This window comes from Pithys albifrons, chromosome 2 (assembly GCF_047495875.1).
Source record: "Pithys albifrons albifrons isolate INPA30051 chromosome 2, PitAlb_v1, whole genome shotgun sequence".
Taxonomy (NCBI): Eukaryota; Metazoa; Chordata; class Aves; order Passeriformes; family Thamnophilidae; genus Pithys; species Pithys albifrons.
The window spans coordinates 45,149,472-45,173,224 of NC_092459.1; the positions used below are offsets into that span (position 1 = coordinate 45,149,472).

At 43.2% G+C, this 23,753-nt stretch overlaps 1 protein-coding gene across 10 annotated transcripts in view; it reads right to left on the reverse strand.

The window, feature by feature from the left end:
• SESN1 (sestrin 1) overlaps positions 1-23,753 on the reverse strand; it is a 78,715-nt gene that overhangs the window by 3,537 nt on the left and 51,425 nt on the right. For 5 of the 10 annotated variants that reach the window (XM_071548870.1, XM_071548875.1, XM_071548874.1 and 2 more), the window contains 5 exons: positions 6,183-6,248; positions 5,098-5,298; positions 3,665-3,847; positions 2,121-2,363; positions 704-851 (listed from right to left, as the gene is read on the reverse strand). In XM_071548870.1, the coding sequence (XP_071404971.1) occupies positions 704-851; positions 2,121-2,363; positions 3,665-3,847; positions 5,098-5,298; positions 6,183-6,248 (841 nt within the window). Of the gene's footprint in view, positions 1-703; positions 852-2,120; positions 2,364-3,664; positions 3,848-5,097; positions 5,299-5,776; positions 6,101-6,182; positions 6,249-11,613; positions 11,889-12,533; positions 13,023-13,626; positions 13,724-23,753 lie in introns of those variants that run through there. The other 5 variants (XM_071548873.1, XM_071548872.1, XM_071548880.1 and 2 more) reach the window with 5 other exon arrangements.

The window sequence follows — 23,753 nt, forward strand, 5'->3', positions numbered from 1 at the left end:
TTTTAAACAGAGTTTCACTGGACTACCCGTGTGAAGATTCTTTGGTACAGTTCAGTGTGACTGCAGAGGCAATTCCAAGAAAAACACTCAGATTCTTTCTTACAGACAAACATCTTTTTCTCCCTTCTTTTGTGCAACAGTCTTCACCCTGTCCCCTAAGTCTGGGGGACACTTGCCTCATAACTTGAGTGATCAGTAAAAATGTCAGGGGAAAAATCCGTTTTGGAACAGAGAGCATATTAAAAAAGAAACTTCAGAGGCTTCCAGAGGAAACTTTGTTGAAGAGCCCATGACAACTCTAAGCCTATAATAGATTAGGTATTGTCCCTCAGTCACCTGAAAGGCAATGTTTCATACACTTAAACAGCAAAGTGTGTTAAGGCCTTTCTACAGTGTCTTGTGAGATGCTTAATATCTTGTGAAACTTCTAAATTTCTCAAGAGAGAGATTCCATTTCTGCTGGAGATTTCCATTAAACATAGTATTGTTATGGTGTATTTGAGAGAAGCCACAAATTTTGGCACTACTTTGTTTCTAAGTGTTCCTGAAAAAAACACAAGGCATCCCTAATCTTGACCCCTTCAAAGAAATGGTAATGTTTTCCAAGACATCTAATAACACTTTTTCCCCTTTTACAGTAGTATTTCTTCAAATAACTCGGAAGAGTCTACACAAATATATATACACTCTACATCTGTTCTACCTGAAGAACACACGAACATGCTTTCTCTCTTCTCTCTTTCAAAACGTGTAGCCATCTCTTCCTGGCTGGCTTCCTCCTCATCTCTGCACTCCTGGAGCTGCTTCATTTTCTCCATAAGAGCTTCAACTTCACAGACAGACTCTGTAGGCTTAAAAAAAAGAGGAAGACATTTCATTTTCATGCAACAAGAACTGACAACAATGGAAGAAATTCTTAGGACAGAAAATTTAAATGCAACTTATGTCCTTCATTTACATATTTAAATATGGATTTTTGAAGGAAAATATTTTTTGAACGAAACCTGTACTGACCCAACAGTTCCCATTTGGTCATCGTCTATTCTCAGTTAATCCCTGGAATTTTTAGCTCAATTTTAAAAACACAGCATTTTGGAACAAGTGGTTTGCACGCTAAAATTAGTTTCTCTTACTTAATCTAGATTAACAACTGAAAAACAAGGAGCTGTAACAGAAATTCTGATAGAGGAAGTAACCACGATTTACTACCCAACTGTATTTTTCCCCTTCTCTGCTCACAAAGAAACATTGAAGGAAAAAGGAAGAGTGAGGGTAAATGCAGATTTAATGAACCTTCCAAAGAAAGCTAGTTCAAGATAATCATATTTCACAGGAGCTGTTTTAACACTACAAGACTATTAATTCAGCATTCAGTCTTGTAAAAATCCATCAGCACAAAGCATAATAAAGTTATCTTTAATTTATACAGTTCTGCCCCTTTCCTCTCTGCCTTCTGCAGTTTGCTTCTTCAGAGAGCCAGCAAGCTCCATCAAACAAAATTTAAATGCTACCCACACCGTTGCAGTAAAGTCTCGCAGGCAAGGAACCTGCAGTCAAAACACCCTCGTGGCTGTTCTTCAAACAAATGTGGAGTTCACATGGTGATATCACCATGTAACTTCCACTAAATGGAACAAAGTACAGATCAGCATAACTGCTGCAGGCAGGAAAGGCTGTTTTAAAGACAATCAGAAAATTGTGAATGATCAGTTAAAATGATCTGTTGTGTGATGCATCACCAACACCTCAAGGCAACAAAGTCAGAGGCTGGAATCAAAGGAACAGCCAACTTTCCACTGCACCCATGAAAAAAACATTCCTGGCCCCCACTGCTCAGGACACGTATCATGAACTAGCTGAGACCTGCAGTCATCTAAGTTTGCCTTTATGAATGACAGGAGACCCAAGACAAATAGCCAACAGAGATTGCATCTGTCTGTCCCTTTGGTACCTTCCCCCAGTTTAGCCAGTGTCATTTCAGCTCCTCCTAAATACACTTTTTCAACTGGTTAACCCACATCTGGGTTAGCTCATCAATGAATGAAAAGAGATGGGCACCCTCCACCTATTAAATTTAGAAACTACCACTATTGGAAGAGGTTGTTCAGACAAATACTTACTGGAACACTTCCAGTTGGGCTGGCATGGATTTCATCCACCCCATGGTAACCATTTGTAATATCACACACGCAGTAGTTACTGACCGAAGGGGGCCTGAAGGTGTGACCCCCTTCACAGTCGATCTCTGGGCTGATCCCACAACCAAATGTGAAGGAAGCAAGGGAGTGGTAGTGTGTAAGGAGAACAACTGCATGGATCAGCTCTGCCAGAGACCAGCTGTTCTCTTCAGTCTTCAAAAGTTGCTTTAAAAATAATGACAGACAAAAGTATTAAGGTCAATCATATGACCCCACCTTAATGCAATTTATCAACACATTTCTTTACCAGGTAAAATTATTTTTCCAATATCCAAACTTGCTTCCTAACTCTCTGCTGCCATTAGTATGCTCAGTGTCCTGTTACCAGGTGACCTGCCAGGGTTAAGCCACAAAGGAGGTGACTTCTCTTCCCTCTCTGGCCCTCAGCACTTGAATCAGTTCGAGTTTCTCTTTTGTACCATGTGGTTTGCATTGAGGCCAGACTGACTTGCATTGAAATTTCACACCTCAAATGAAGATGCAACCACAACAGTTGCATGTTTCTTCAAATGGTCTTTGTAGCATCAGAAAACCCTCGCAACTCCTTGCAGATCAGCTGTATAAAAACCTGGCATCAGGGCTGGGTTCCCTCCATCTTGTCCATGTGGGTGGAATGCCCTAGATTTGACAAGAAGCTTCAAACCCCCAACTTCCCCCTTCAGGCAGGAAAGTGTGGGAGGTTTGGGGCCTTCTGGCAGAGCATGTGCCCTCCCCCACAGCCCAGCGTCCTCCCTCCCAGCAGGACCTGCCACCACCCCTCCAGCTGGCAAGGCAGCACCGAGAAAGTCCCAGCACCCACATCCTCCTGGCTAAGGGCAACAGAGGAGAGCAGAGGAGTTGCTCCAGCACCCTGGGCCCCACCCGGGGCAGCCCTGCCCCTGCCATGAGAGCTGCATGTGCCCTCGGAGGTGGTTGATAGGGGTGGCCCTCAGAAGAGGAGGCAGCAGGAGCCCCTTGGTGGCTTGTTGGTGCTGTAGTCCTGGCTGGCTTCTACCACCACTGCTCCCCTGGGCAGCTCTGCCAGCCCGCTCCCTCCAAGCCACCCTGAAAACTCAGCATGTGAAGCAGCAGCAACCCAGACTAAATGTGGTGGCTGGTGTTCTGCCTAACCTCTGGCAGCATCTCAGAAACACCCAGGGGTTCTGGCTACCGAAAGCACACGACTTAAGGAGGTGCAGACCTGAGCACATTGCCATCACACCAACAGAATTCTGACATGACACTGAGGAATGTCAAATTATAAAGGTGTTGTACAGTGAATTTAGTCATTTAAGTGCAGTTGTGATCATGTTAGTTTTACAAGGGCACGAGCACTGCTATATCATGCACTATCACAGAGATGCAGCACTGAAATCAAAGTCACTAACACAGAACATCTTTAAGCCAGTCTGGCTCTTAATGCTGAGTATCTGTGATTGTACTACTGCAAAAAAGGGTACGCTCACATTACTCCAGGCAAGATCTACCTCGATATGTTCCTTGGTGATAAGCCAGGGTCGGTGAGCCAACATTTTGTTCAGTTCTCCTAAATTTTGCAGTTTTTGAGGTGCATTTTCCAGACCATTCAACCATTTAGGGTCTCCACCGACATGAAGGAAGTCATTCACATGGAGGTTAACAAGGTAAGAGCACTGATGCCTTGCTGCAGCCTAGAAAGGAAAACACAATGTGATGCAGAAAACAATTACCAACAATTAGTGCTTTATGACAAATACTGTAAGTCATCATTTCCTCAAAATATCCAAGAATATCACTTGCAGTGATCAAAGGCTGAAGTGAAAAAAAATGTCTGAGATTAACACATCAGCCTGTTTTGATTATTGTTCTCACCACATAAATATCCTTATTCATATACACTGTAACTAAGCTGGCTACAGGTGAAACACGCCTATACCCAGGGAGAATACAGACATGGATTTATTTTATGTCCTGAAGCAAGTAATCCATGCTGCATCACACTCCCTGGGTGGAAGAAGTTTTCTCTAGGTGAATTTTTACCAGCAAAAGCAAGTTTTAGAATACATATAGCAAGAGAGACTACAGACTACAGACAACTTTTCAGCAAAGACAGATCCATTATCATTTATTCAAACACTAATAACTTTCTGCATCAAATTAAGGAGGAGCCCAAAACTTTAATTCATCAGCAAACAAAGATCAGATTGAATGGGTAGATTGGAAATTATTAAATCAACCCCCGTCTGGCAGAAAACTCACTTTGAATTTACATACTCAGAAGTGGATGATGGGACAGACTACTGAGTTAGAGGGAGGTGTGTTTGACAGGACACACACACAAAAAACAACCTTTCTTGAAAAACGGTTTCTGACATACTAAGAGTTTTCATCATGGTCAGACTTCGTGAACGCAGATTTGGGCAGGGCTCTCCCCACGTGGGTGTGCCCTTCCAGCCTGCGCAGTGGATGTTTTAGGTGAGGCACAGCGTGCACAGAACTGGCCCCACCGTTTAAGTCCTGAGGTCCATCTGCCACGGCTGAGCGAGCTTGGACAGTGACAGGGAAGTCCTTGGGACTAGAACCTACAGCCCCTGGTATTCCCAGGAGGTCTCCCATCAAAGTACTACCTGGGGCTGACCCTGCTGAGCTTCCCAGATCTAATGGGATCGGGTGCTGACATACTAAGAAAACCAATAACAAAACAAACAAACAATTGTCTAATTTTTATAACAGATTTTTCCCTCCTTTTCTCACAACTCTACCAAAACTATGAACATGAAACCATCTATAAACCACACACAAAAAAGCCTGCTCCACTTTTCCCTTCTCTTAGCTCCTGATGAAATGCCTTTCCAACTAGAAACTGCAGAACACAGTAATAAGTGCTATTAAACAAGACCAGAGACTGCTGCCAAAGTGACTGTTTGTGCTTGCTGCATACCATTATCCCGATGTAGTGTCGGTAATGAAGCGGGAGAGGACCATCCATTTGCAGTAGATAGTGCTGAGTTTTTAGAAAGCTTTCAAGGTACTGTGGGTGGAAAACCATCACCAAGGTAACATTGTCCAGTCGGCCCAGCGTGGCAAAAGAATCTGCAAACAGCGTGTGCATCGTGGCGTCTTCGTTTCCCACTTGAATTGTCTGATTGAAGAGAAAGAGCAATGAGAAATACTGCCCAAGTAACACCGATAAAATAGTAAATAAATGTATTACCACAGCACTCAGAGGCTCCAAGGAAAGGAATTATATTATAAATCTATTAATGGCATTAGTGCACATAAGGCAAATAAAATCCTTTAATACCTCTCATTTAGGAGATCACAAGTGGTTATATCAGCAAAACAAGGTATTTGGCTTTGGTCTTTCTCTAGTGCAACACTGACGTCTCATTTTAACTGTCTCGCCTTACTGTCTTGAACCCCCAGGCTTCATCTAAGTTTGTTTTAACTAAAAGCTAATTGAATAATCACTTTCCCTATGGAAAAAAGAGGGAAAGAGGTAAAAACCTAGCTAAAATGACAAGAGAGACAAATGAAAGGAAATTGAAACTTAAGGTTCTAAAATTCCTAGAAAACCACAGCCATACTACTAACTTTTCCTCTGCTCCAAATTCTCTTACCAGACAATCAGGAGAGAAGCACTAGAATTGCTCAGCCACGGCACTCTGAAGTTTCTCAGATTCTTCAGAATGGTAGCAGCAGCTCAGGATAAAGCAGTCCCAGAGCAGGGGGGCAGGTGCCTTGTGGACCAGTAGGAAATTACATCCGGATGCTCACAAGGAAACTATTCGGTTTCTCTCATGCTAGATATCAGTATGGAGGGGTCATAACTATTCCAAAGCTCCCCAAGGCTCTCGCTGTTCTGTACACCAGAACTGTGGCCAAAGTCTCCCCAGGACTGGCTGTGATCACTACTGAAAACATTTTGCAGCTCAGCAGCTGTCCTGAAACCAAATGTGGGCTACTGGTAAAAGGATGTTCCTTAAAAGCATAAAGTTCACTATGTACTTGAAAACACTACCACACCTCCTTCTCGGGGATGAATCTGCTTGGTCCGTGTCCCAGTGGTCTAGGAATTCTTATTCCAAGTTCCTAGAAGAGAAAATTACACCACCTCAGCATTTAGTTATAAACAGCTTTTTAGCTGTGGTTGCAAGACAGAAGAGAGTTCTCCATTCAGAGCTGGGCTTATTTGGGTACTTGTGGTACTCTTACATGGGCACTTTTACTGGTACTGTTTGTACAAATGCAAATCATTTTTTTATACAAGGGCTTTATAATTAGCTGTGCTTGTTTACAGTGCACTGCCCCACTCCAGCTACAAAAAGTTCAACAACAAAGGCCCTGTCAAGTGAAGAAAACACGCACGAATTTATACGTATGCACACACACACAAACACACACAGCCTGGCTCACAGAAAATTCTGCATAAAGCATATTTTGGCAGGGTGTCCAGGACAAGGAGTTCAGAACATGCCGGCTGCTGTGTGGTTATGCCACTGATATGAAACGAGGCTGCTCTGTGTGTGCACATCCGCACTACGCCAGCACACAACACTCTCTGCATCTGTCAGGAAATGAAACAGCTGTAACCCTAATCAGATTTCTTTTTCCCAACCTCAAAGAACACTTCAACTGCTGAAAGTACCTGATCTATATTTGCATCTGTTTTCTTTTCAAGACAGGATAAAAAGCTATTCACGTCTAGAGGGAAGGAGGGAGGGGATTTTGCTCAATCAGAACAGTAGCAGCCTCATCCTTGCACACACTTCTGTGACCGTGTAACCTTGCAGTGAGAGGGAGGCTGGATGCCCCACACAGTCACTCCTGCCCTCTCCCTCAGCTAGATGAAGCTTTCTGACAGGCCTTCAGCACTCTGTGCCCTTTGTCCGGCCAAGGAGCAAATGCCTACAAGACTTGGGTGCATTTGTGTCCTGCCTGTTACATGTTCCCTTTGAAGGGTGGAAGCTGTATGTTCCAAGGGCAGTCTCTGCACTTGGCACAGAGCAGCCCTCAGAGAAGGCACAGCAGGGCCCAGGGGACATGTACCAAAGCAGAACATGGCCTCACTTCACACAGTCACATATGCCCACCTCCCCAGCGCTGCAGAGGCTCCCTCCATCGTGTGTGGCACGCGCTGCACACCAGCTCTCCTGAGGGGATTACTACCCAGCAAGCAGCTTGGCTTCCCCAGGAGAGATGGCAGCCCTGCCACTCAGACCAGCTCCCTGCAGGGCAGCTGATGGCATGGCATTCTTACAGATGGAGGGAGACCTGGGATTACAGCTAAGGATGGAGTTGAGTGCTAATGGTTTGGGCTCCTTATCTCTTCCCTCTTTCCCAATCGTCTTTTACAACACAGCCATGGCCTCCATTCCCTAGCTCAAACCATCCATTTTCTGACAATACCAACTCCATCCAGGTTCTCAGCTGGGTTTGGATGAATAAACACCACGTACTGGGCCAGTTCAGGCCACACAGACCAGAAGGGTGTCTTCAGCTAGTTTAGGCCTCGAGAACAGGCGAAGCCCCAAAACCTTCCTGCTAAATGCAGTTTTTAACTTTGCCACATTTTCCCCACATAGATAAAGGCTGTTATAAACATGAGATACTGGTTGCATTCACTCCTGCACTTTTCTGTCTTTAGCTGAGGTCTCTATATGCATGAGTACGAGAAGCAGTTTTAGTAATCAGTTACTGCTCCCTGAACTTTCCCCTAAGATTAAAAACCAGGTTCAGAGCCAGGAACAATCAGTGCAGGTCTAAGTGGCAACTATCAAACTCTTCAGACGCTGACAATTCTCATTAAATCCTAAGTGAGATGCCTTCATTTCTCAAGTCTTATTTGGACACAGAAAGATCAAAGGGCAGCTCTTTACTCCTAGTCTTTTCACTTTTTCTCTGTGATACAGCTTTTTTCCTCATGAGGGTCCCAATATTCACAAGCAAATTTTTTCCTGTCAGTCAAGTAATGTCACTTGTAGGATGGATTGTATTGCCATGTCTCCTCAGAGCTGTAGCACAGCTTCTTATCTTGGTTACAACTGCACTATCAAATTAGAGAAATGTCTTACATCTAAATGACAGCAAGCAAAAAACGTTTGTAAGCATCATTTAAATTAGCAGCCTGTAAAAGCAGCATTTCATTTAGCAGATGTCTGCAGTTGTCTGCCAAATCAAGCACTCCAAGAGAAATACCTTGAAATTTAATTCTTGAAGCACTACATTTCAGTCTCTCCCTTTCCCAGAACAGTAAGAAGACAAAAACCCCAGAACTCGAGAACCTGAGATGAGCAGGCTGCTAACGTATTTTGCCTCACAATCTAAAATACATAACTATCAATACACTTCAGTTTTTTAAAGCAGAAGTCAAACTTATGATTACACTGCACATAACAGGTTACACATTACTTAGCTCATCAAACATGCTCTGCAAAGAGACTTCAGAGGTTTTTTTAAGGTTTAAATAAGCTGCTTTGTTATCCTTCAGGAGAGGGAGCATCCCCCTGACATCATGGCACCAACCCAGAACTTGAGAAGCCTGGGTTCAAATCTCTATTCTGACAGAGACGTTGCAAAGCATTTGTGAAGATGAGCCTGTTTCCTATTTGCAAACTGGGGGCTTCTCCCAGAGGGTGCTGAGAACAGGAGCAGTTTGCCATGAGGTGCATGCTTAACACGGTCATGGGAGTTGTGTAAAATCTGACCCATCAGAAGTCTTTTGAAAACTTTTATTCTTCAATTACAAGCTGCGGCAAAGCTTCTACACTGTCTTCCCCTCTGTTTTGGAAGCAGCATTTAATAAAGCTCTCCTAGTACTTCAGAAATAGCAGGTAACTGTGAATGCTCCCAGTACCCCAACACTTCAAATACTATATAGATAACAAAGTAATAATTCTCAAAACAGTCCTAGTGAATCTTCCCTTCATTTTGAACACATTGCTATGCTCCACAATACCTTTCACTAAGCCTCCATCTTCCCAATACACTCAACCATTCTTCCCTCTCAAAGCCAAGACCTGCATCCTGACCAGACACACTGCATCTCTCTCCTGCACCCTCCTCCTTAAAGCACCACCTCACCTGGAGCACCAACAAGCACTTGGTGAAGCAGTCATGGCCAGGACGAGCAGCAGTTGAAAAAACTCTATACCTATATTGGTTATTACAAAAGTATAAGCAACTTTCATGCAATACCAGACCACTGAGTTGCACACCAAAGTGACCTACTTAGTTTGACGTGTTCTCTGCATCAAACTTCTCCCGGCTCCTTTCCTCACCACACTACTTTCATTCAGTCTAGAAACTCTGCAGCTGAATACAGCTCCAAGCTCAGCAGAAAGCCAACCACAACTGAGGCTTTAGGTGCAAAATAAATAATAATAACAATAATAATAAATAATAATGATGCTGCTGCATCAGAGGCACTCCATCTTCAAAGCCAGAACATAAAACTCAGGTGGCTGCAAAGCTGAGCACCAAGGGTGGAACAGATTTCACCTTCAACACCCAGAAGCTCAAGCTCACGGAGGGAGGTGGGCCTTGCCTGGTGGCAATCCACTCCACCCCTCATTTGCCATATAAATGCTGTATTGCTATGTTGGCAGACAACCCTGGACGTCCCAGAAAAGCCTCCTCTTTCCCATTATGTAATGTAACTTGTATTCTGTACAGCCACCATTATTACTTCTATGGGAACTATGATCACCAGGAATCTACCATTTCTGAACCTACACATCCCTCATCACTGCCATATCATCCGAGCATCTCATCCCCATGTATTTAGACAATGAAAGATCCCTGTGAGGTAGGACAACTGTTATTATCTCTCACATTAGGTGAGGAAAGAAAATACCCTGAGAAACAGAAGGTGCTACAGAAGACTGGTGGCTTGAGCTGGGATCTCTCAGGTCACGGGGTAATGCTGTAACCACCAGACTGTGTGCCATTTCAGAGACTTCTCAGCCAGGAAGTGTTTTATGCAAATTTACACCAAGAAACAGCTCCTCCGAGCTGAGACAGAAAAGTTAATGAGACAAGTCTGCAGACTTAATTATATACTTCCCAGTACCATTCTCTCTCACCAGTCTGGCCCACTTAGTACATCCAACTCCACAAGGACAAGCAGACCAAAAAACTGTGTGCATGCACAGACATGCTCAGGGAAGACCACTGTAAAGCCTCCAACACACAAACTCACACAACTTACAGCTTTTCTGTATCTTATGCTGGTCAACTGAGCCCACTTTTAGGTAACTTTTTTAATGATCTTGACAGGAACAGCCTTCCTCTCAAATTTAAGTAAAAGTTCAAGATGGAAAATTGAAATGCAAATGTGTAGAAGAGGTTTGTAAATACTTTAAAGTACAACACACGCTGCCTCTGCTGGTAACAGAACATCATCTGCTCTGATTCTGAGTCTCTTAAAAATATAAGTGAAGAAAATAAAAAGTCACAGTCTAAACATACATTCAGTATCCGAAATTTCAAGCAGAAGCACTGAAGCAGAGCTAAGGTACTCGCCAAGTTGCACGGCCTCCAGGACAGGAACAGCTATCTAACCTTGGCTGCAGTTCTTTCTCCAGTGTACCTAAAATGCTTTTTCAGATCCCTGTTGCTCCCTCACCACTGGCTCCTTGCAGCTAGAGGTCTGCCTCTTACCACAAAACCTCTCCCAAAACTCAGTGATTGTTTAGTTTGATGAGTTTGGGGACTGTTACCAAACTGCTAATTTTCAGTCACTCAGGATTCAGAGCTGAGCACTAGCTATGATCCACAATGCTCAGACTGCTTCCCTGGTGGTAGCACAGTGAGTCATTTTGCTCCCATCAAGTACAGTCAGTACCACTATCAAATGTTATATCTCCCAGAGAGACTTATTTACATACTACTTAGGCCTTCTCTAAATGGCAAAGAGAACATTTGATCACAGACAAGCCACAGGCAAAGTAAAATTATAATTATCAATTTACTTCACTAAACCACACTTGGATTACCATTTTTAGCTGAATCATCTGTGTCCTGATTAAGCACTAAATGCTGCTAGATTCAAACAAAATTATATGAAAACCACACCCCATAACACAAAATGAAACAATCTAAAGTAAGGAACCAGAGAAGGAAAATGAGTTTGAGGTGATTTTTTTCAAGGTAGCATTTTTCTAGACAAGCAGTCATCTTTTAATGTAATCTAAGTGCATTCCTATCCAAGCTTAGGGGTAAGAAAGGCACAATGAGCCATGGTTTAAAAACTCCTCAGTGTAATCTCCTAATAGAATTAACTCCTCCAACGTGCCAGTGCTGAAAATTGAGCTTAGTATACTACAAAATGGATTTGAGGCATGGGCATTAAAAGTACCCATTTAGGGCTTTATAAGCTTATAGGATGAAACGCCCCTAAGCATCTAAGAGTCCAAGAAGGTTGCACTGCATTTCCAAGAGAGACTTTGGCACTCACCAGTCTGAGAGGCTTCATGCTGCTGCTGCTGCTGCTTCGCTCACTGTGTCTGGTTCCTACTTCCCCTTTAAGGGTCACTGACAGCAAAACCTCTCTGGTGGTGACACTGACAGGCTACCAATGGAGTTTCCTTGTTTAGGACCTTAACGACAAGGACTGGCACAACTGGGCCCATAGGACCAGCTGTCACCAAGCTGATACACACGCAGCTAAAAGCTGTATTTTCGGTTCTGCAAAATGCAGGAGCTACTGTAGTTTCTGTATGAGACGGAGAGCTTTTGGAAAGGAAAGGATTAAGAAACAAAGAGTTGTCATTAAAGATGTTTATTTTCCTACAAACAAACACACATATGACATCCCCCAGAAATCTTACACCTTTTCTAAATGTGGGGCTATGCAGAACTGGAAGTTTTTCCTATTTTATTAATTTACCTAATCCTCAAGTAGCTGCAATTGTTGTGGCTTTCTCAAACAAACCATGATTCACATTAAAATAACAGAAAAAAAATTACACCAAAATGCTCATGTACTCTACATTTTTGCAGTGGACCCATTTGCTGGGCATCTCAGACTGTCATTCAGCTGAAGCACCAGACATGTCTCCACTTGTACAGATTTAAAGAACTGAGAGCAAGTACTACCCCCTCTGTTACAAAGCACTCTGTTCCACAGACCTACCACTCTTCACTGGAATTAAAGTACTGGAAATGATGAACTGTTTCTATTTCATACAGAATACATTACTCTTATATGAATTTAAAGACTTAAAACTACATTAATTTCAATATCAGTTAAGTGTACTTTCTCTGAATGTCTCAAAGTCCTTTGTAAACTCATTTTAAAAACATCTCCATCTAGTTTACATGACTTGATTCAAGACAGAAATCAAGGCAAAGGAGTCTGTCCCCAAAGTTACCCACCTTGTTCACAACAGGAGGAATAAAAGCAAACCTAAGACTCCTCTGTATCCAGTTCTAACACCTCTTCTCTGGTCATCTTCTAGGTCTGAGCAGTACAAACAAGTCCAAGTGCAGTAGACTCAAGGCACCTAAGTGCTACCTATTGTTCCTCAGCAGTAATAGCTCTTCCTGAAGTGGTTTTGTGACACAGTTGCTTTGAGTCCACAACCCAATTTACTTTTGATATGAGCTCACTGAAACTGAGGCTGAATTTCACTGATTAGTGCCTAGGGTTTTTATATGGCACTTCTGTGATGTGTACATGAAACAGAAAGCATTGAAGGGCAAAGGATTTGCAATAAACATCTGCAATTTCCCTGCAGTGAACACTGTTTAAACACCAACAAATTGGTGACACAGAAGGAAACAAGTTTAAATGTGATAGTCAGCATTTGCATTACATAATCTGTACTGCTGGATTATGCCAAAGCAAAGCGTATATACTGATGAGGCACCAGTTCAGTACAAATCAGAAAAATACAAAACAGGTTCTGTGGCAACCTGCAGCAGTTTTGAGGATCTAAAAATCTCCTATAAAAGAAAAAAAATAATGTGCTGACACTAGGAAATTTACGAAAGAGATCTAAATCAGCAGGTTCATTCCTGCCCAAAATAATGCTCTTGACTTGCATTTGTTTACAATTACACCAAGCTCTCCTCCATCAGCAATACAAGAAACAGCCTTACTGTTTCTAAAGGATAATCCAAGTCTGTGCGAGACCGAAATAAATACCGGGCAATTCCAAGCCATAAAAGCGCCTGGGCGAGCCGGGGAGCCAGCACACACACAGACACACACACACACACACACACACACAGAGGCGGCACACAGGCAGGGCGATGGGGGGGACAAGGACAGGACCTGCGCTGTCACCGCGGGCAGCAGCTGGTGATCCCGCACTAGCTGGGACCTGCGAGCCCCAAGCGGCACCGTGGGAGCGGCGATCCCGCCGGGAAGCGCTGCTACTGCTGCCCGCATCAGGGACTGCCGCGGGGGATGCGCCGGGGGATGCTGAGCCCCACGGGGACGGGCGGAGGGGACACCCGCGCGTACCTGGTGCTGCCGGCCCGGCCTGGCCTGGCCGCGTTCCGCCGGCGCTGGGCTCGGGCCGGGCTCGCAGCGGCTCTGCCGGGGCGGCACCGGCACGGGGGCCCAGCCCTGCCCGCCCAGGGGCGGAGCGGAGCGGCCGCGCCACCTCCCGCTCGCCGCCACCCCGAGGCTGCTCCCGCGCCCGGGAATGCCGGCGAGTGCCCGGGCAGGGGGACAAGAGGCAGCGGCCCTCAGGCCACCCCTGTGCCGGCAGCGGAGCCTCGAGCTCCGGCCCCCTTGGCTCCGCTCCGCTGTCCCCCGCACACAGACGCTCTTGGGACAACTCTCTCCCCCACCCCCAAGTTCCTTATGCAAGAGTTTCAACCTTCTCTTCAAGCAACAAAGTAATTATGGCTTTTAAACCGAGAAATCGCAGGAGGTTCACATTTTGCAGATATTTGTGTGACCGAGTTCGCTGCCACTGCAGCAGAAATCTGGCCTCCTGCCTATTCCCATAACAGTCCTGGGCAAACATATGTTTTGCAATCGCATCAGCAAAACACTCGGCCTTTGTTTGCAGGAGGCTGTGCTGCGCCTGCCGACCCCCCAAGCACTGTAAACTCTGCCAGATGCCTCGCATCTCCCACCTCTTTTGGTCTGCGATTTTATGGCATCAATTATTTCAAAAGAAACAAGCCCCTCAGCTAGCCCACATGATTTTTTTTTCCCTTCTACAGCAATATTAAGAATTATAATGCTACATTCTGTTAGCTTATTTTCCTTCAAATATTTTGAATTAAAATAAAATATGACAGACACCAAGAAGTGAATTTCTGTTGCAGTTCTGATGGAAGGAGGGCCGTGACAGCTCTGAACCCCTGAACACACTCACCCCGGGGAAGAATGCTTCTGCCTACAATTCAGGCTGCTCAGTTCTGAGCCCTGCCAACATACCTAACAACCAAGCAGGGAAATTCCACGCCACTGAACTTTACACTTCTGTTAAATGTAAAACTGAACACTGAAAAAGTGCTCACAGGCTGTTCCTGTTATGGGTGTACAAACCTTGCAGACAAGTGCAGAAAACACTGAGGACAGTCTGTCAGGAGAATGTGACGCAAGGCAGCAGTTCTGCACATCTAGAGCTTTAAAGGCTTCCTTTCCTCTCCACCTCTCAAATACCACCACCTCTCTGGGCTATGCAATTATCTCTGGCAAGCCAAGGGATACTCTACTGCTGAAGGCTTAGCAGCAGTTAAAAGGTTAAATTACCTACAGGTGCTCAGGTACCACAGCTCTTTCCTTACTTGGGGCCTTGGCTGGAAGCTGCTAAGTTTCACCAGAAGAGATGGAGCACGATTCCTACCTTACTTGCACTTCATAAAATGCTCAACAGAAGCATGGAGAAAGAAGAATGCAATACTGGCAAGGAAGGTTGCACTTGTGAGCTCAAAAATAAACTAATGAAGAACACTGTTTAATTTGCACTGGTTATTTCCTTACTTCAGGCCAAATCATAACAGAAAGAACAAATGGGCTTCTCTTCCGACACAGTAGAACTGGCTTGCACTCAGAAAAACTGTTGAAAAGGACAGGAATTACCTGAAAGCTAAAAATGCAAAAAGAATCCTCACTATAAGGAGTCTTCTTGGATGACAGACGAATGGTCATCCCCCTCAATGAATTTGTTAACATCCTTGGAAGAAGTGGTGGGGGGAGAAAGGGCAGCACTCCCCTCACTTCCAAAAAGGTTTTGCCCAATTGTAGTGAATTACCTGGCCTGGGTATTTGCTTCTTTATATGAACAGTTGTTCCTGTACAAAAAACCTTGGCAGATACAGATTCTTCTCTGACATCATCCAAGGGAAATTTGCTCTCTTTAAACAACCAACTCACCAACTGAAGGTAGGAAATTATATAGTATCCTTTGCTTTCTCTATCAGGATAGATGGAGGCAGTGACAGCATGTCAGAAAAACTGTGTACAAAGGGGAAGAGGAAGTTGCACAGCCACAGCAAACAAACAATAATGGACTTAAAAGCTCTCCCATATGGCCTGAGTACACAAGCTCTGCTCAGGCCCCAGGTATGTCTCTGCCTTAGTAGAATCCCATCACCCCAGCCTGCTCCAAGCCAAGCCCTTTCTCCACCCCAGCCCTCACAGGAGTATTTCTAAAGTGCAACTCCTCCAAATTAAAGAGCACACACAAATCTGAGCCACCTGCTCATCTATAAATCAGTACACAATTGCAGACTGAAATTACATCTATTTGGAAGCTAGTAAGGCAAATTAGATGAGCAATTTCACCAGTGAATATGGTTTGAGACTGGCACAAAGCTCATTTGGGTACTAACAAGTGCAAACCACAGCACAGCCAGGGGACATGGGGACAGATCCATGGTACGGTTTGCATAACTGGAGTGTTCCCTGGGGAAACACAACAGTATGTTTAACCATGTATCGATGCAAGTAAACAGAGATCTAATGAAATGCTCCTAAGGGAGAACACAACAACAGATGTTTAACATGAAAGTATTGATAGGTACCCAGTTTGCTTTCACCCAGAAATAGCACATGAGAAATAGATACTCAAAGCAAACACCACCTAAATCATGGAAGCATATTCCTTCATAACAAGCACTGTCATGAAAGTTGCTTGCATAAAGGGATGGTGTTTAACATCTGTGCACTCTAAATTATCAGAAATGAATTTTTTCCTTATTGCTACAGTTAAAAGAAATGTCCTGGAGAAGCTCAAAGGAGACCAACCACCTACAGTGTGAAAAGCCTGATCCTGCAAACACCTGTGCTTGCACTTGGCTGTTGTAACTTGTGTTTCAGTCCAATAGGGAAACTTATTTGAGTCATGTTCAGCCAAAAAAGAGATGACTCCAAAGAACTGACAAAGCAAAATCTTAAATTCTTTCCATAGAAAAGCTGTCCAAGCAGGAGCCACTTGAAACACCTGTTACTGGAGTGCCCTGGACATCAAACTAGTATCTTGGAGGATGATCAGATTATTCATTCCCAGGAACATTTACAAATAAAAGCAGATAAATCTTTGGAGCTGAGCTACCTGATTTGTATTAGTTTTAGCTCCACCTAATGTATGTGGAACCTTAATGAAGTCACCTGGTGTTTCAGCAATGACTAAGCAGCCCCACACCAGCTGCTCTGAACATTTCCCTGTGGAGTCCTCTCGTTCCTCACTGTCCACAGCCACTATCCTGTCAATAACAAATTTCAAATATATCTATTAATCCCTTCTATCCTTTGTTTATACACTTGTTATTTGTAAAACAGCAAAAATCTTTATCACAATAACAAAATGGCACAGCAATCAAACCATTCATTACAGTGAATTTAAATTAAATAGGAGAATGTATCATCCTAGGATGTGAGTCAAGAAAAAATGGTATTTCAAAGCATTCTTCTAAATTTAACCTTAATCTGATTGTAAGCCTTCAAAAAATTCATTCTATTATTAGAATTGGTACACAGTTCTAGGGAGGCGAATACACTGTATTCTTTGTATATCTAAATTCTTGTTGTATGTGTCAAAAAGGATCAGCCCCTCAGGAATGTCATGGCACCTGATACCTTTATAATAATAACAAAAACAAGCTGTTGAGTAGAATGGAGGGCTGACAATTGACCACACCAGGATGTAAGTTTAGACCAATATACAGAAGCTTTCCTTTGGTAGTCTTTAGGATTGTAAGACTGTCTAAGCGTGAAGGTTTTACCATATTCAGACATTGTATTTATTGTCTTTCCTTTGAACCTTACCTGTTCTTGAAACGCTATTTTTCTATTTCTAGATCTTTCTTACATACTGCTTTCTTAATGGCCACATCTTCAGCTTTAATGGGCAAATGACTTGCAAATAATCATGGAGGGGTTTGAGTAATTACAAATCAGGCCATTTCTAGCCCACTATATTCCCCACCAAAGACACACTATCTTTTCTCTCAGAGCTGCAAGAGGCTATGAGACTTGGTTGTTTCACCTGAGCTTTTCTCACAGCTGACTGACTTTAACTCACTGACTGGCAAGAACTCCAGTGCCTTTATTTATTCCCTGAACTATTTGGTTCATCCCTCAGGACTCTTACTCCCCCCAAAGAGTCATTCTTCTGGCAATTTCTGCCTTTAAGATTTCTACAGCTCACTTCCACCTTAGACCACAAGTTATTTTGTTTTTAGTGTCACCAAGGCTTGTCCAAATTTAACATTCCCTTCTGCAATTACTAGGTAGCAGAAGTACAAATTTTAATATAGGGAGCTGTAAGAATTTGAGATCTTGAGATTATTTATTCTTTGGCAAGGACACAAAAACAGAAGTATGGTTTCTAAGACTACTGCAAATAGGTAGATTAAAGATGCATATCTAAAGCTTAGACGATTGAAAGAATGTCTTACCAGAATATTCTTCTCCCTTTCTATGAGGTCATGCAGTTCCTCCTAGGCTGATAAACAGCAGCTGAACTATAAAAGTTGTTTGCTTGGCTAGCTGTGACTTCTTCTGCTACTGTGCTGAGGTGGCTACAGACTCACACACCACACAAGAATAGTCTGGTTAACAACTCCCTCCAGAGTCAGCTCTCCCAAAATCAGTCTGTGTCAGCTAGTTTCAAAGCTGACCTTGGTAACTCACAGGTAAACGCTGATCCTGTGTTGGCTAGAGGTGTATAGACAAGGGATCAGCAGTCCAGCTGCAGACTGTCACACCCTGGGGAATGGAACATCTGTGGGCTGCCAGTCACTCTGCAGTCTCTCAGTACTAAATAAGCATTAAGGTCAAACAATACTAGTTTAACCTTAATAAAAGAGTTTGTTTGGAGTTCAGAAAAATAAACTTTAACATAGCTCATCGCTGTCTAGAACTGGTTTCACCTAAACAGGTCTCCTCTCTTTCCTTTAGTTAGCAAGCTGCTGGGTCACGCCAATACCCAAGACATTTTTCACAGCTCCTTGGAGCCGAGATCCATTCTACCATCTTATACTCAGGTTTTTTCTCCCCAAAATGAATACTGAAAATGGATGAATATCCTGTCTCCACTGGGTGCATATTCACCCTTGGGAACTTCCTGCAACTCCTAGTCCTCCTGACTAACTCAATGAAGAGCATTGAGACAGTGCAGGACCTTACTTGCTATGTTGCCTGGAATGCTGTCTGACCCTGCTTCACCACCACCATGTAAAGATGCTCTTAGAAGGCCTGTCCTGAAGGGATGGAGGTGGCCTTATCACCCAGTGGGCAATCAACTGCAAACAAACCTTTTGCACAATGCAAACATATGTCTTCAAAGCACAGGAAGGTCAGCTGAATCATCTCCGAGAGTTTAAGGCTTCTGGGTTGGTTTTTTTAACTGCATTTGACCTCAGAAATAGTCTTTATATGAAAAGAGAAGGAAAACCAGTGAAATGTATCTTATTATTAGCTTCTGACAGAATCAGACACAACAGCAACCAAATGAAGGGCAAAAATGCCTTTAGGAGTACTGAAGTGTTACACTTGGCTTTACTGGAATTGGTGTTACCCATGAGAGCAAGTGACCCAGAGCTGCACTGCTGAGAGGTTACAGCGAGTGTGCAGGAAACGCTGTGTAGGTGTCCTGTCATGAAGTTTCAACAAAACCCTGATTTCATATTCTGGAACATACAGACATGCAACCTAGAAACAGCTCACAAGCTCAGAAGATTTTGCCATCCAGTGGCTCAGGTGTGTCTCTAGAAAATTGCTTGATACTCTGACCTGAGGCTCATGCCTCAATTGATTCTGCAGGTACAACAAACAAAAAGCTTATTTTGTGCAGAGCCATCACCAAGGAACAAACTAGCAATTTATAAAATGCTTTGTCAGACTTCAAGTCAACCCTTAATCTCACATATATCCACACTGCAGTCAAAAACAAAGTGATTTCTGTGGGGTTTCCTTTTGGGTGTGTGGGGGGGTGGGTGGTGTTTGTGGGGAATTCAATGTGGGAATGAATTCAATGTTTACACCACAAAAAGACAAGTAAGAAGAATGGAATGTGACAAAAACATGTCATGCCATTTAATGCACTTCAAGATGACTCTCAGGTATTTATCTGTAGCTTAATTGTTACAATGAGACAAGGCAAGTGAAACATTGCTGAACTAATATAGGAATTACTGCTAGAGATTCAGGAACTCTTATGTTAGTAACTGCAGTCTGGGGAACTGTTTTGTGGCCTTCTTCTTACAGTTGCCACTTTCAGGCACATGCTCAGAGTGCCTCAGAGCAGCAGACAGAGAAAAAAAATCAGTTCTTTTATTTTCACTTTTCACAGTCTAGCTGTGACCCACATAATACACATTATTTTTCTGAGTCTGGGAGTTTTGGAAAACTACCAAAGCTTTTTATTAGGAAAAAATCCAAATAACTATGAAACTGTATTCTCCTTGCATTGCCTGTAATGACCTAACTTGACAGTTGCAAGTTCCTCAGTACTCAATCTCTCACCGTATTTACCTAATATATAGAGCCGAGTACAGTACTAACATATGGAATTTATCGACTCCTTTACAACATTATTTCAGCAAAAAGTTAAGTACAAAAGGAAGTAGCATCATCCTAGAAGACTAACCCACATCACTGATTTAGTGATAACCATTAAGAAAGCAGATCATCCTCTAGGTATTGTTCAACACCTGATGGTTTTAAGTTAAAGAGAGAACACCAGATTTGTAATTTTCAGTTCAGATCTCTTTCTTTTGGCTTTTACACTCAAAAATAAACCCATTAAGACCTCTGCTTGAGGAGAATCATGAAAGAAAATTACCTAGATGAATCATGTATTTCTTGTCATTTTTGGAAATTATTATTGGTATTTTGTTTCAATTTAGTCAGCACTGCATTCTTCATTCCCATATTGAGCAGATGACATGGCTAAGATTTTTGACACAAACCATTTTACTGGCCTTTGCTTTCTAAAACAGAAGAACAGAGAAAAACACTGATTTCCTGCTGACACAAATCCTACAAGATCTGTCCTGTCTCCTACTGAGCAATCAATGCCATTCCCTACAGTGCGTTTTACTCCACTGTCACCTGCAGTAATGTGCCATTTCTTTTTCTTACCGTTAAAAAGTTAAAAGGTCACTGACACCCCCCGGGGGTACAGCAGGGAACAGAAGCCTCCCAGCCCATGAGGAGCCACCCCTGCTCTGTGACCAGTGACAGCCAACACCCGCTTTGATGAGCCCCAGCAACCTGCAGTGCCGCTGCCAACACGTGCTTCAAGGACATCGTACACGTGCCCCTGTTTAGCACAGCACAATTTCTGCATCTTTCTAAATCCTGGATATCTTCAGAGCTTGGAGAGCTCCCTCAAGGCCCCTGGAACAAGCTGACCTGGCACCAAGCTGCCTGGGACTATCATCTTACCCTCCTACCCCCACTGCCACCTTGGCACTTTTCCACTGGCCACAGAGGCTTTGGGGCCCTGCAGGACAACTGCAAAGTTGCTGGGAGATTTCTGCAAGTGAGCAGCTCAGGAGCTGAAACAAACCACATGGTTTTCTGGACTTTGTAAAACTGCTGTCTGCAATGGTGATGTTCAAATCATGGAACTGTTAGTACCTTCCCCCACCTACCTTTTCAAAAGCATATTTTCTTGAAGAACTAAGCTAAAACAGGCTTGAAACCAATTCTAGCACTTTCTGTTCAAATATCACTAAGTGTCTTTATTTTTTAAGTTAACCACAATATTGGACCTTAGCCTTAAATCCACTGTTTGTAAACAATCCTAATTTTACATCAACAGCCTGCTGTTGTGAGAGAAGAAAGGCCACCTACTGTTGTTGGACCACCCTGGCTCCTTACTCTGCAGCATTTTAAACACTCAATACTGCTGAAGCCCAATCTATGGCAGTTTTCAAATGTAAAGTAAGTAAATAAAGTACAAGTAAATAAATAAAAATGCACACACACCATACTAAACACACACAATTTTACTAAGATAGTATTAAAATAGGAGCTTATAGACTTGTTTTACTGGATACGAAGCTATAGCATTCAAACATCCTCTCATTGTGTCAGTAAAGCTACAAACCTATACCTGTCCCACCGCTTCTCACCAGTGTGACAACTGCACTCTAGACAGTAGAGATTCCAAGTCAGCAAAATAAGACAGCAAATGAAAACTTGGGCAGAACTGGGCCACAGTTTTACTACCAAGGAAGATGCAACAATAATCAATGAAGCCTGCAAAGTAAAGTGCTACCAAAAAACTCTAGTTCATTTGCTGACCTGGCTATATTACTAACAAGAGCAGAGAGGAAGATTTTTCTTTATCAGGGTGTGTTTGTCATCTTCCTGAGAAGTCTTGAGAGAGACTACCACAAAAATCATTTATTCTATTATTTTGGTAAAGATCAATTTTGTAAGAGTAATAAATCAAACTAATGCAACATGTGACTTGAAAGGAATTTACATGTCCCATCACACTCCTCTGAAGCTGGTAGGGCTGAGGCTAAACCAAGTTTGGATTGTAGCCACTAAGGGCCAGAGGCCAACTCTTTGGAGCTGCAGCGAATAAGGAATTACTTGGCACAGCGTAGGTCAGGAGATGTCAAGGATCACTGCACAACGTCTACAACAAAAAAGAATGTGACGAGTCCAGGAGAAATCATTTTGGTGAGCTTATACCTGAGGTTCACAGAGAAACCAGAGTCAAGATCTGCATTAGGATTTGAACTAGCATGGACTGGCAGGGCAGAATTCAGGCACTGGGCTAGGGAAAGAGAGGGGACTCCTGAGGATCATCTGTCTAGATTTAAACTTAAGCCTAGTGGGAGTAATATTGCTAAGGTAAGGTGTTTGTATGTCCACAGCCAGCACCTGAAGTGTAGAGCTTGTACTAATCAGGATCCAGAAAGGGAGGTTCAGCTGTGGCAAATGAGAGGGCTCCCTGGGCCCCTCTTGTTGTTTCTAAGAGGCTGATTCTCTCCTCTGTGAGAATAAATAAAACCCTGTGCCCCTGAATTCATACTGCATTATCAGCTACATTCTTTCTTCCACATGCAAGGGCCATATTTTCTACAATAAATTCTTAGAATTAGAGTAATAGAAGAATAATGCAGCCTTACACACACAGGCACTTTCTTAGTAGCTGTTCTGCACTAATTATTTTGTTGAAATACAATCAAGACATTGCTAGGAGGGAATGTTTTAAATTGGGGTCACTTGAGACTTCAGGTTGTTTCTGGCAGCACATTGCCCTGGCTGAAGGAAATGGTCTTGTACAAGCAACCAAAATTAATCATCTGACCACGCCTAAGCTGACCTGAACAGGAAAGACAGATAACCCCCATATAAGCTTGTACAGCAAATATGTTAGGACTGGAGGACTTTGCCCGGTTTCACATGAAACAGCAACTGGATAAATTCTCCTAATGGCTTTGAACCTTATGCATAGGCTGCTCTGAGAGGCAGACAGAAGAAGAAATTGGCTCGAGGGAAGCTGGGGAACTGGTTTGCAGGGAGAAACTCAGTAAGAGGAATCACAGGAGAGGGGCCCCACATTTCTGGATGGTATCCTGGGCACAGTCCAGGTGGGCACCACACATGATGTTAAATCAAAAAATTTTGAAAAAAAACATGAAATGTAACTGCAGTGCACCCAGAACCATCTGTCTCACTGGGCACTACATGTATAATAGGTCTGAACCTGCTCCAAACACATCAGACACCTGGGTTATGCACACAGCACTTTACAGAGATTCTGTAACCAGCTACCAGAAGCCCCAAATGACTAAATTCCTTTTTTCCCTTGTCTATACAACCTTCCAGGAGGGCAGGGGAGGGGAAGGCAGGGCAGGGGTGGAAGAGACAGAAATGTGTGTGGGTAATGACAGCCCTATTTATGAAGTACTAAAAACAGACTAACTCTTTGCATGGGTACTCACTGATAAAAAATCCCAACGCACAACTGCCTGTTCTGCCTTATAACAAGACAGACGTTCACGTAAAACAAAACACACATTTAGATTTTTGGCTTAATATTCTTGTCTCTGAATTGTTGCTCTACATATCAACAAATCATCCTTTGTTTTGAGAAAGCCTTACCGGCCACAAGTTTCCCAAGAGAGGGACACTACATCCTCAGGCACTGACAGGCCTGC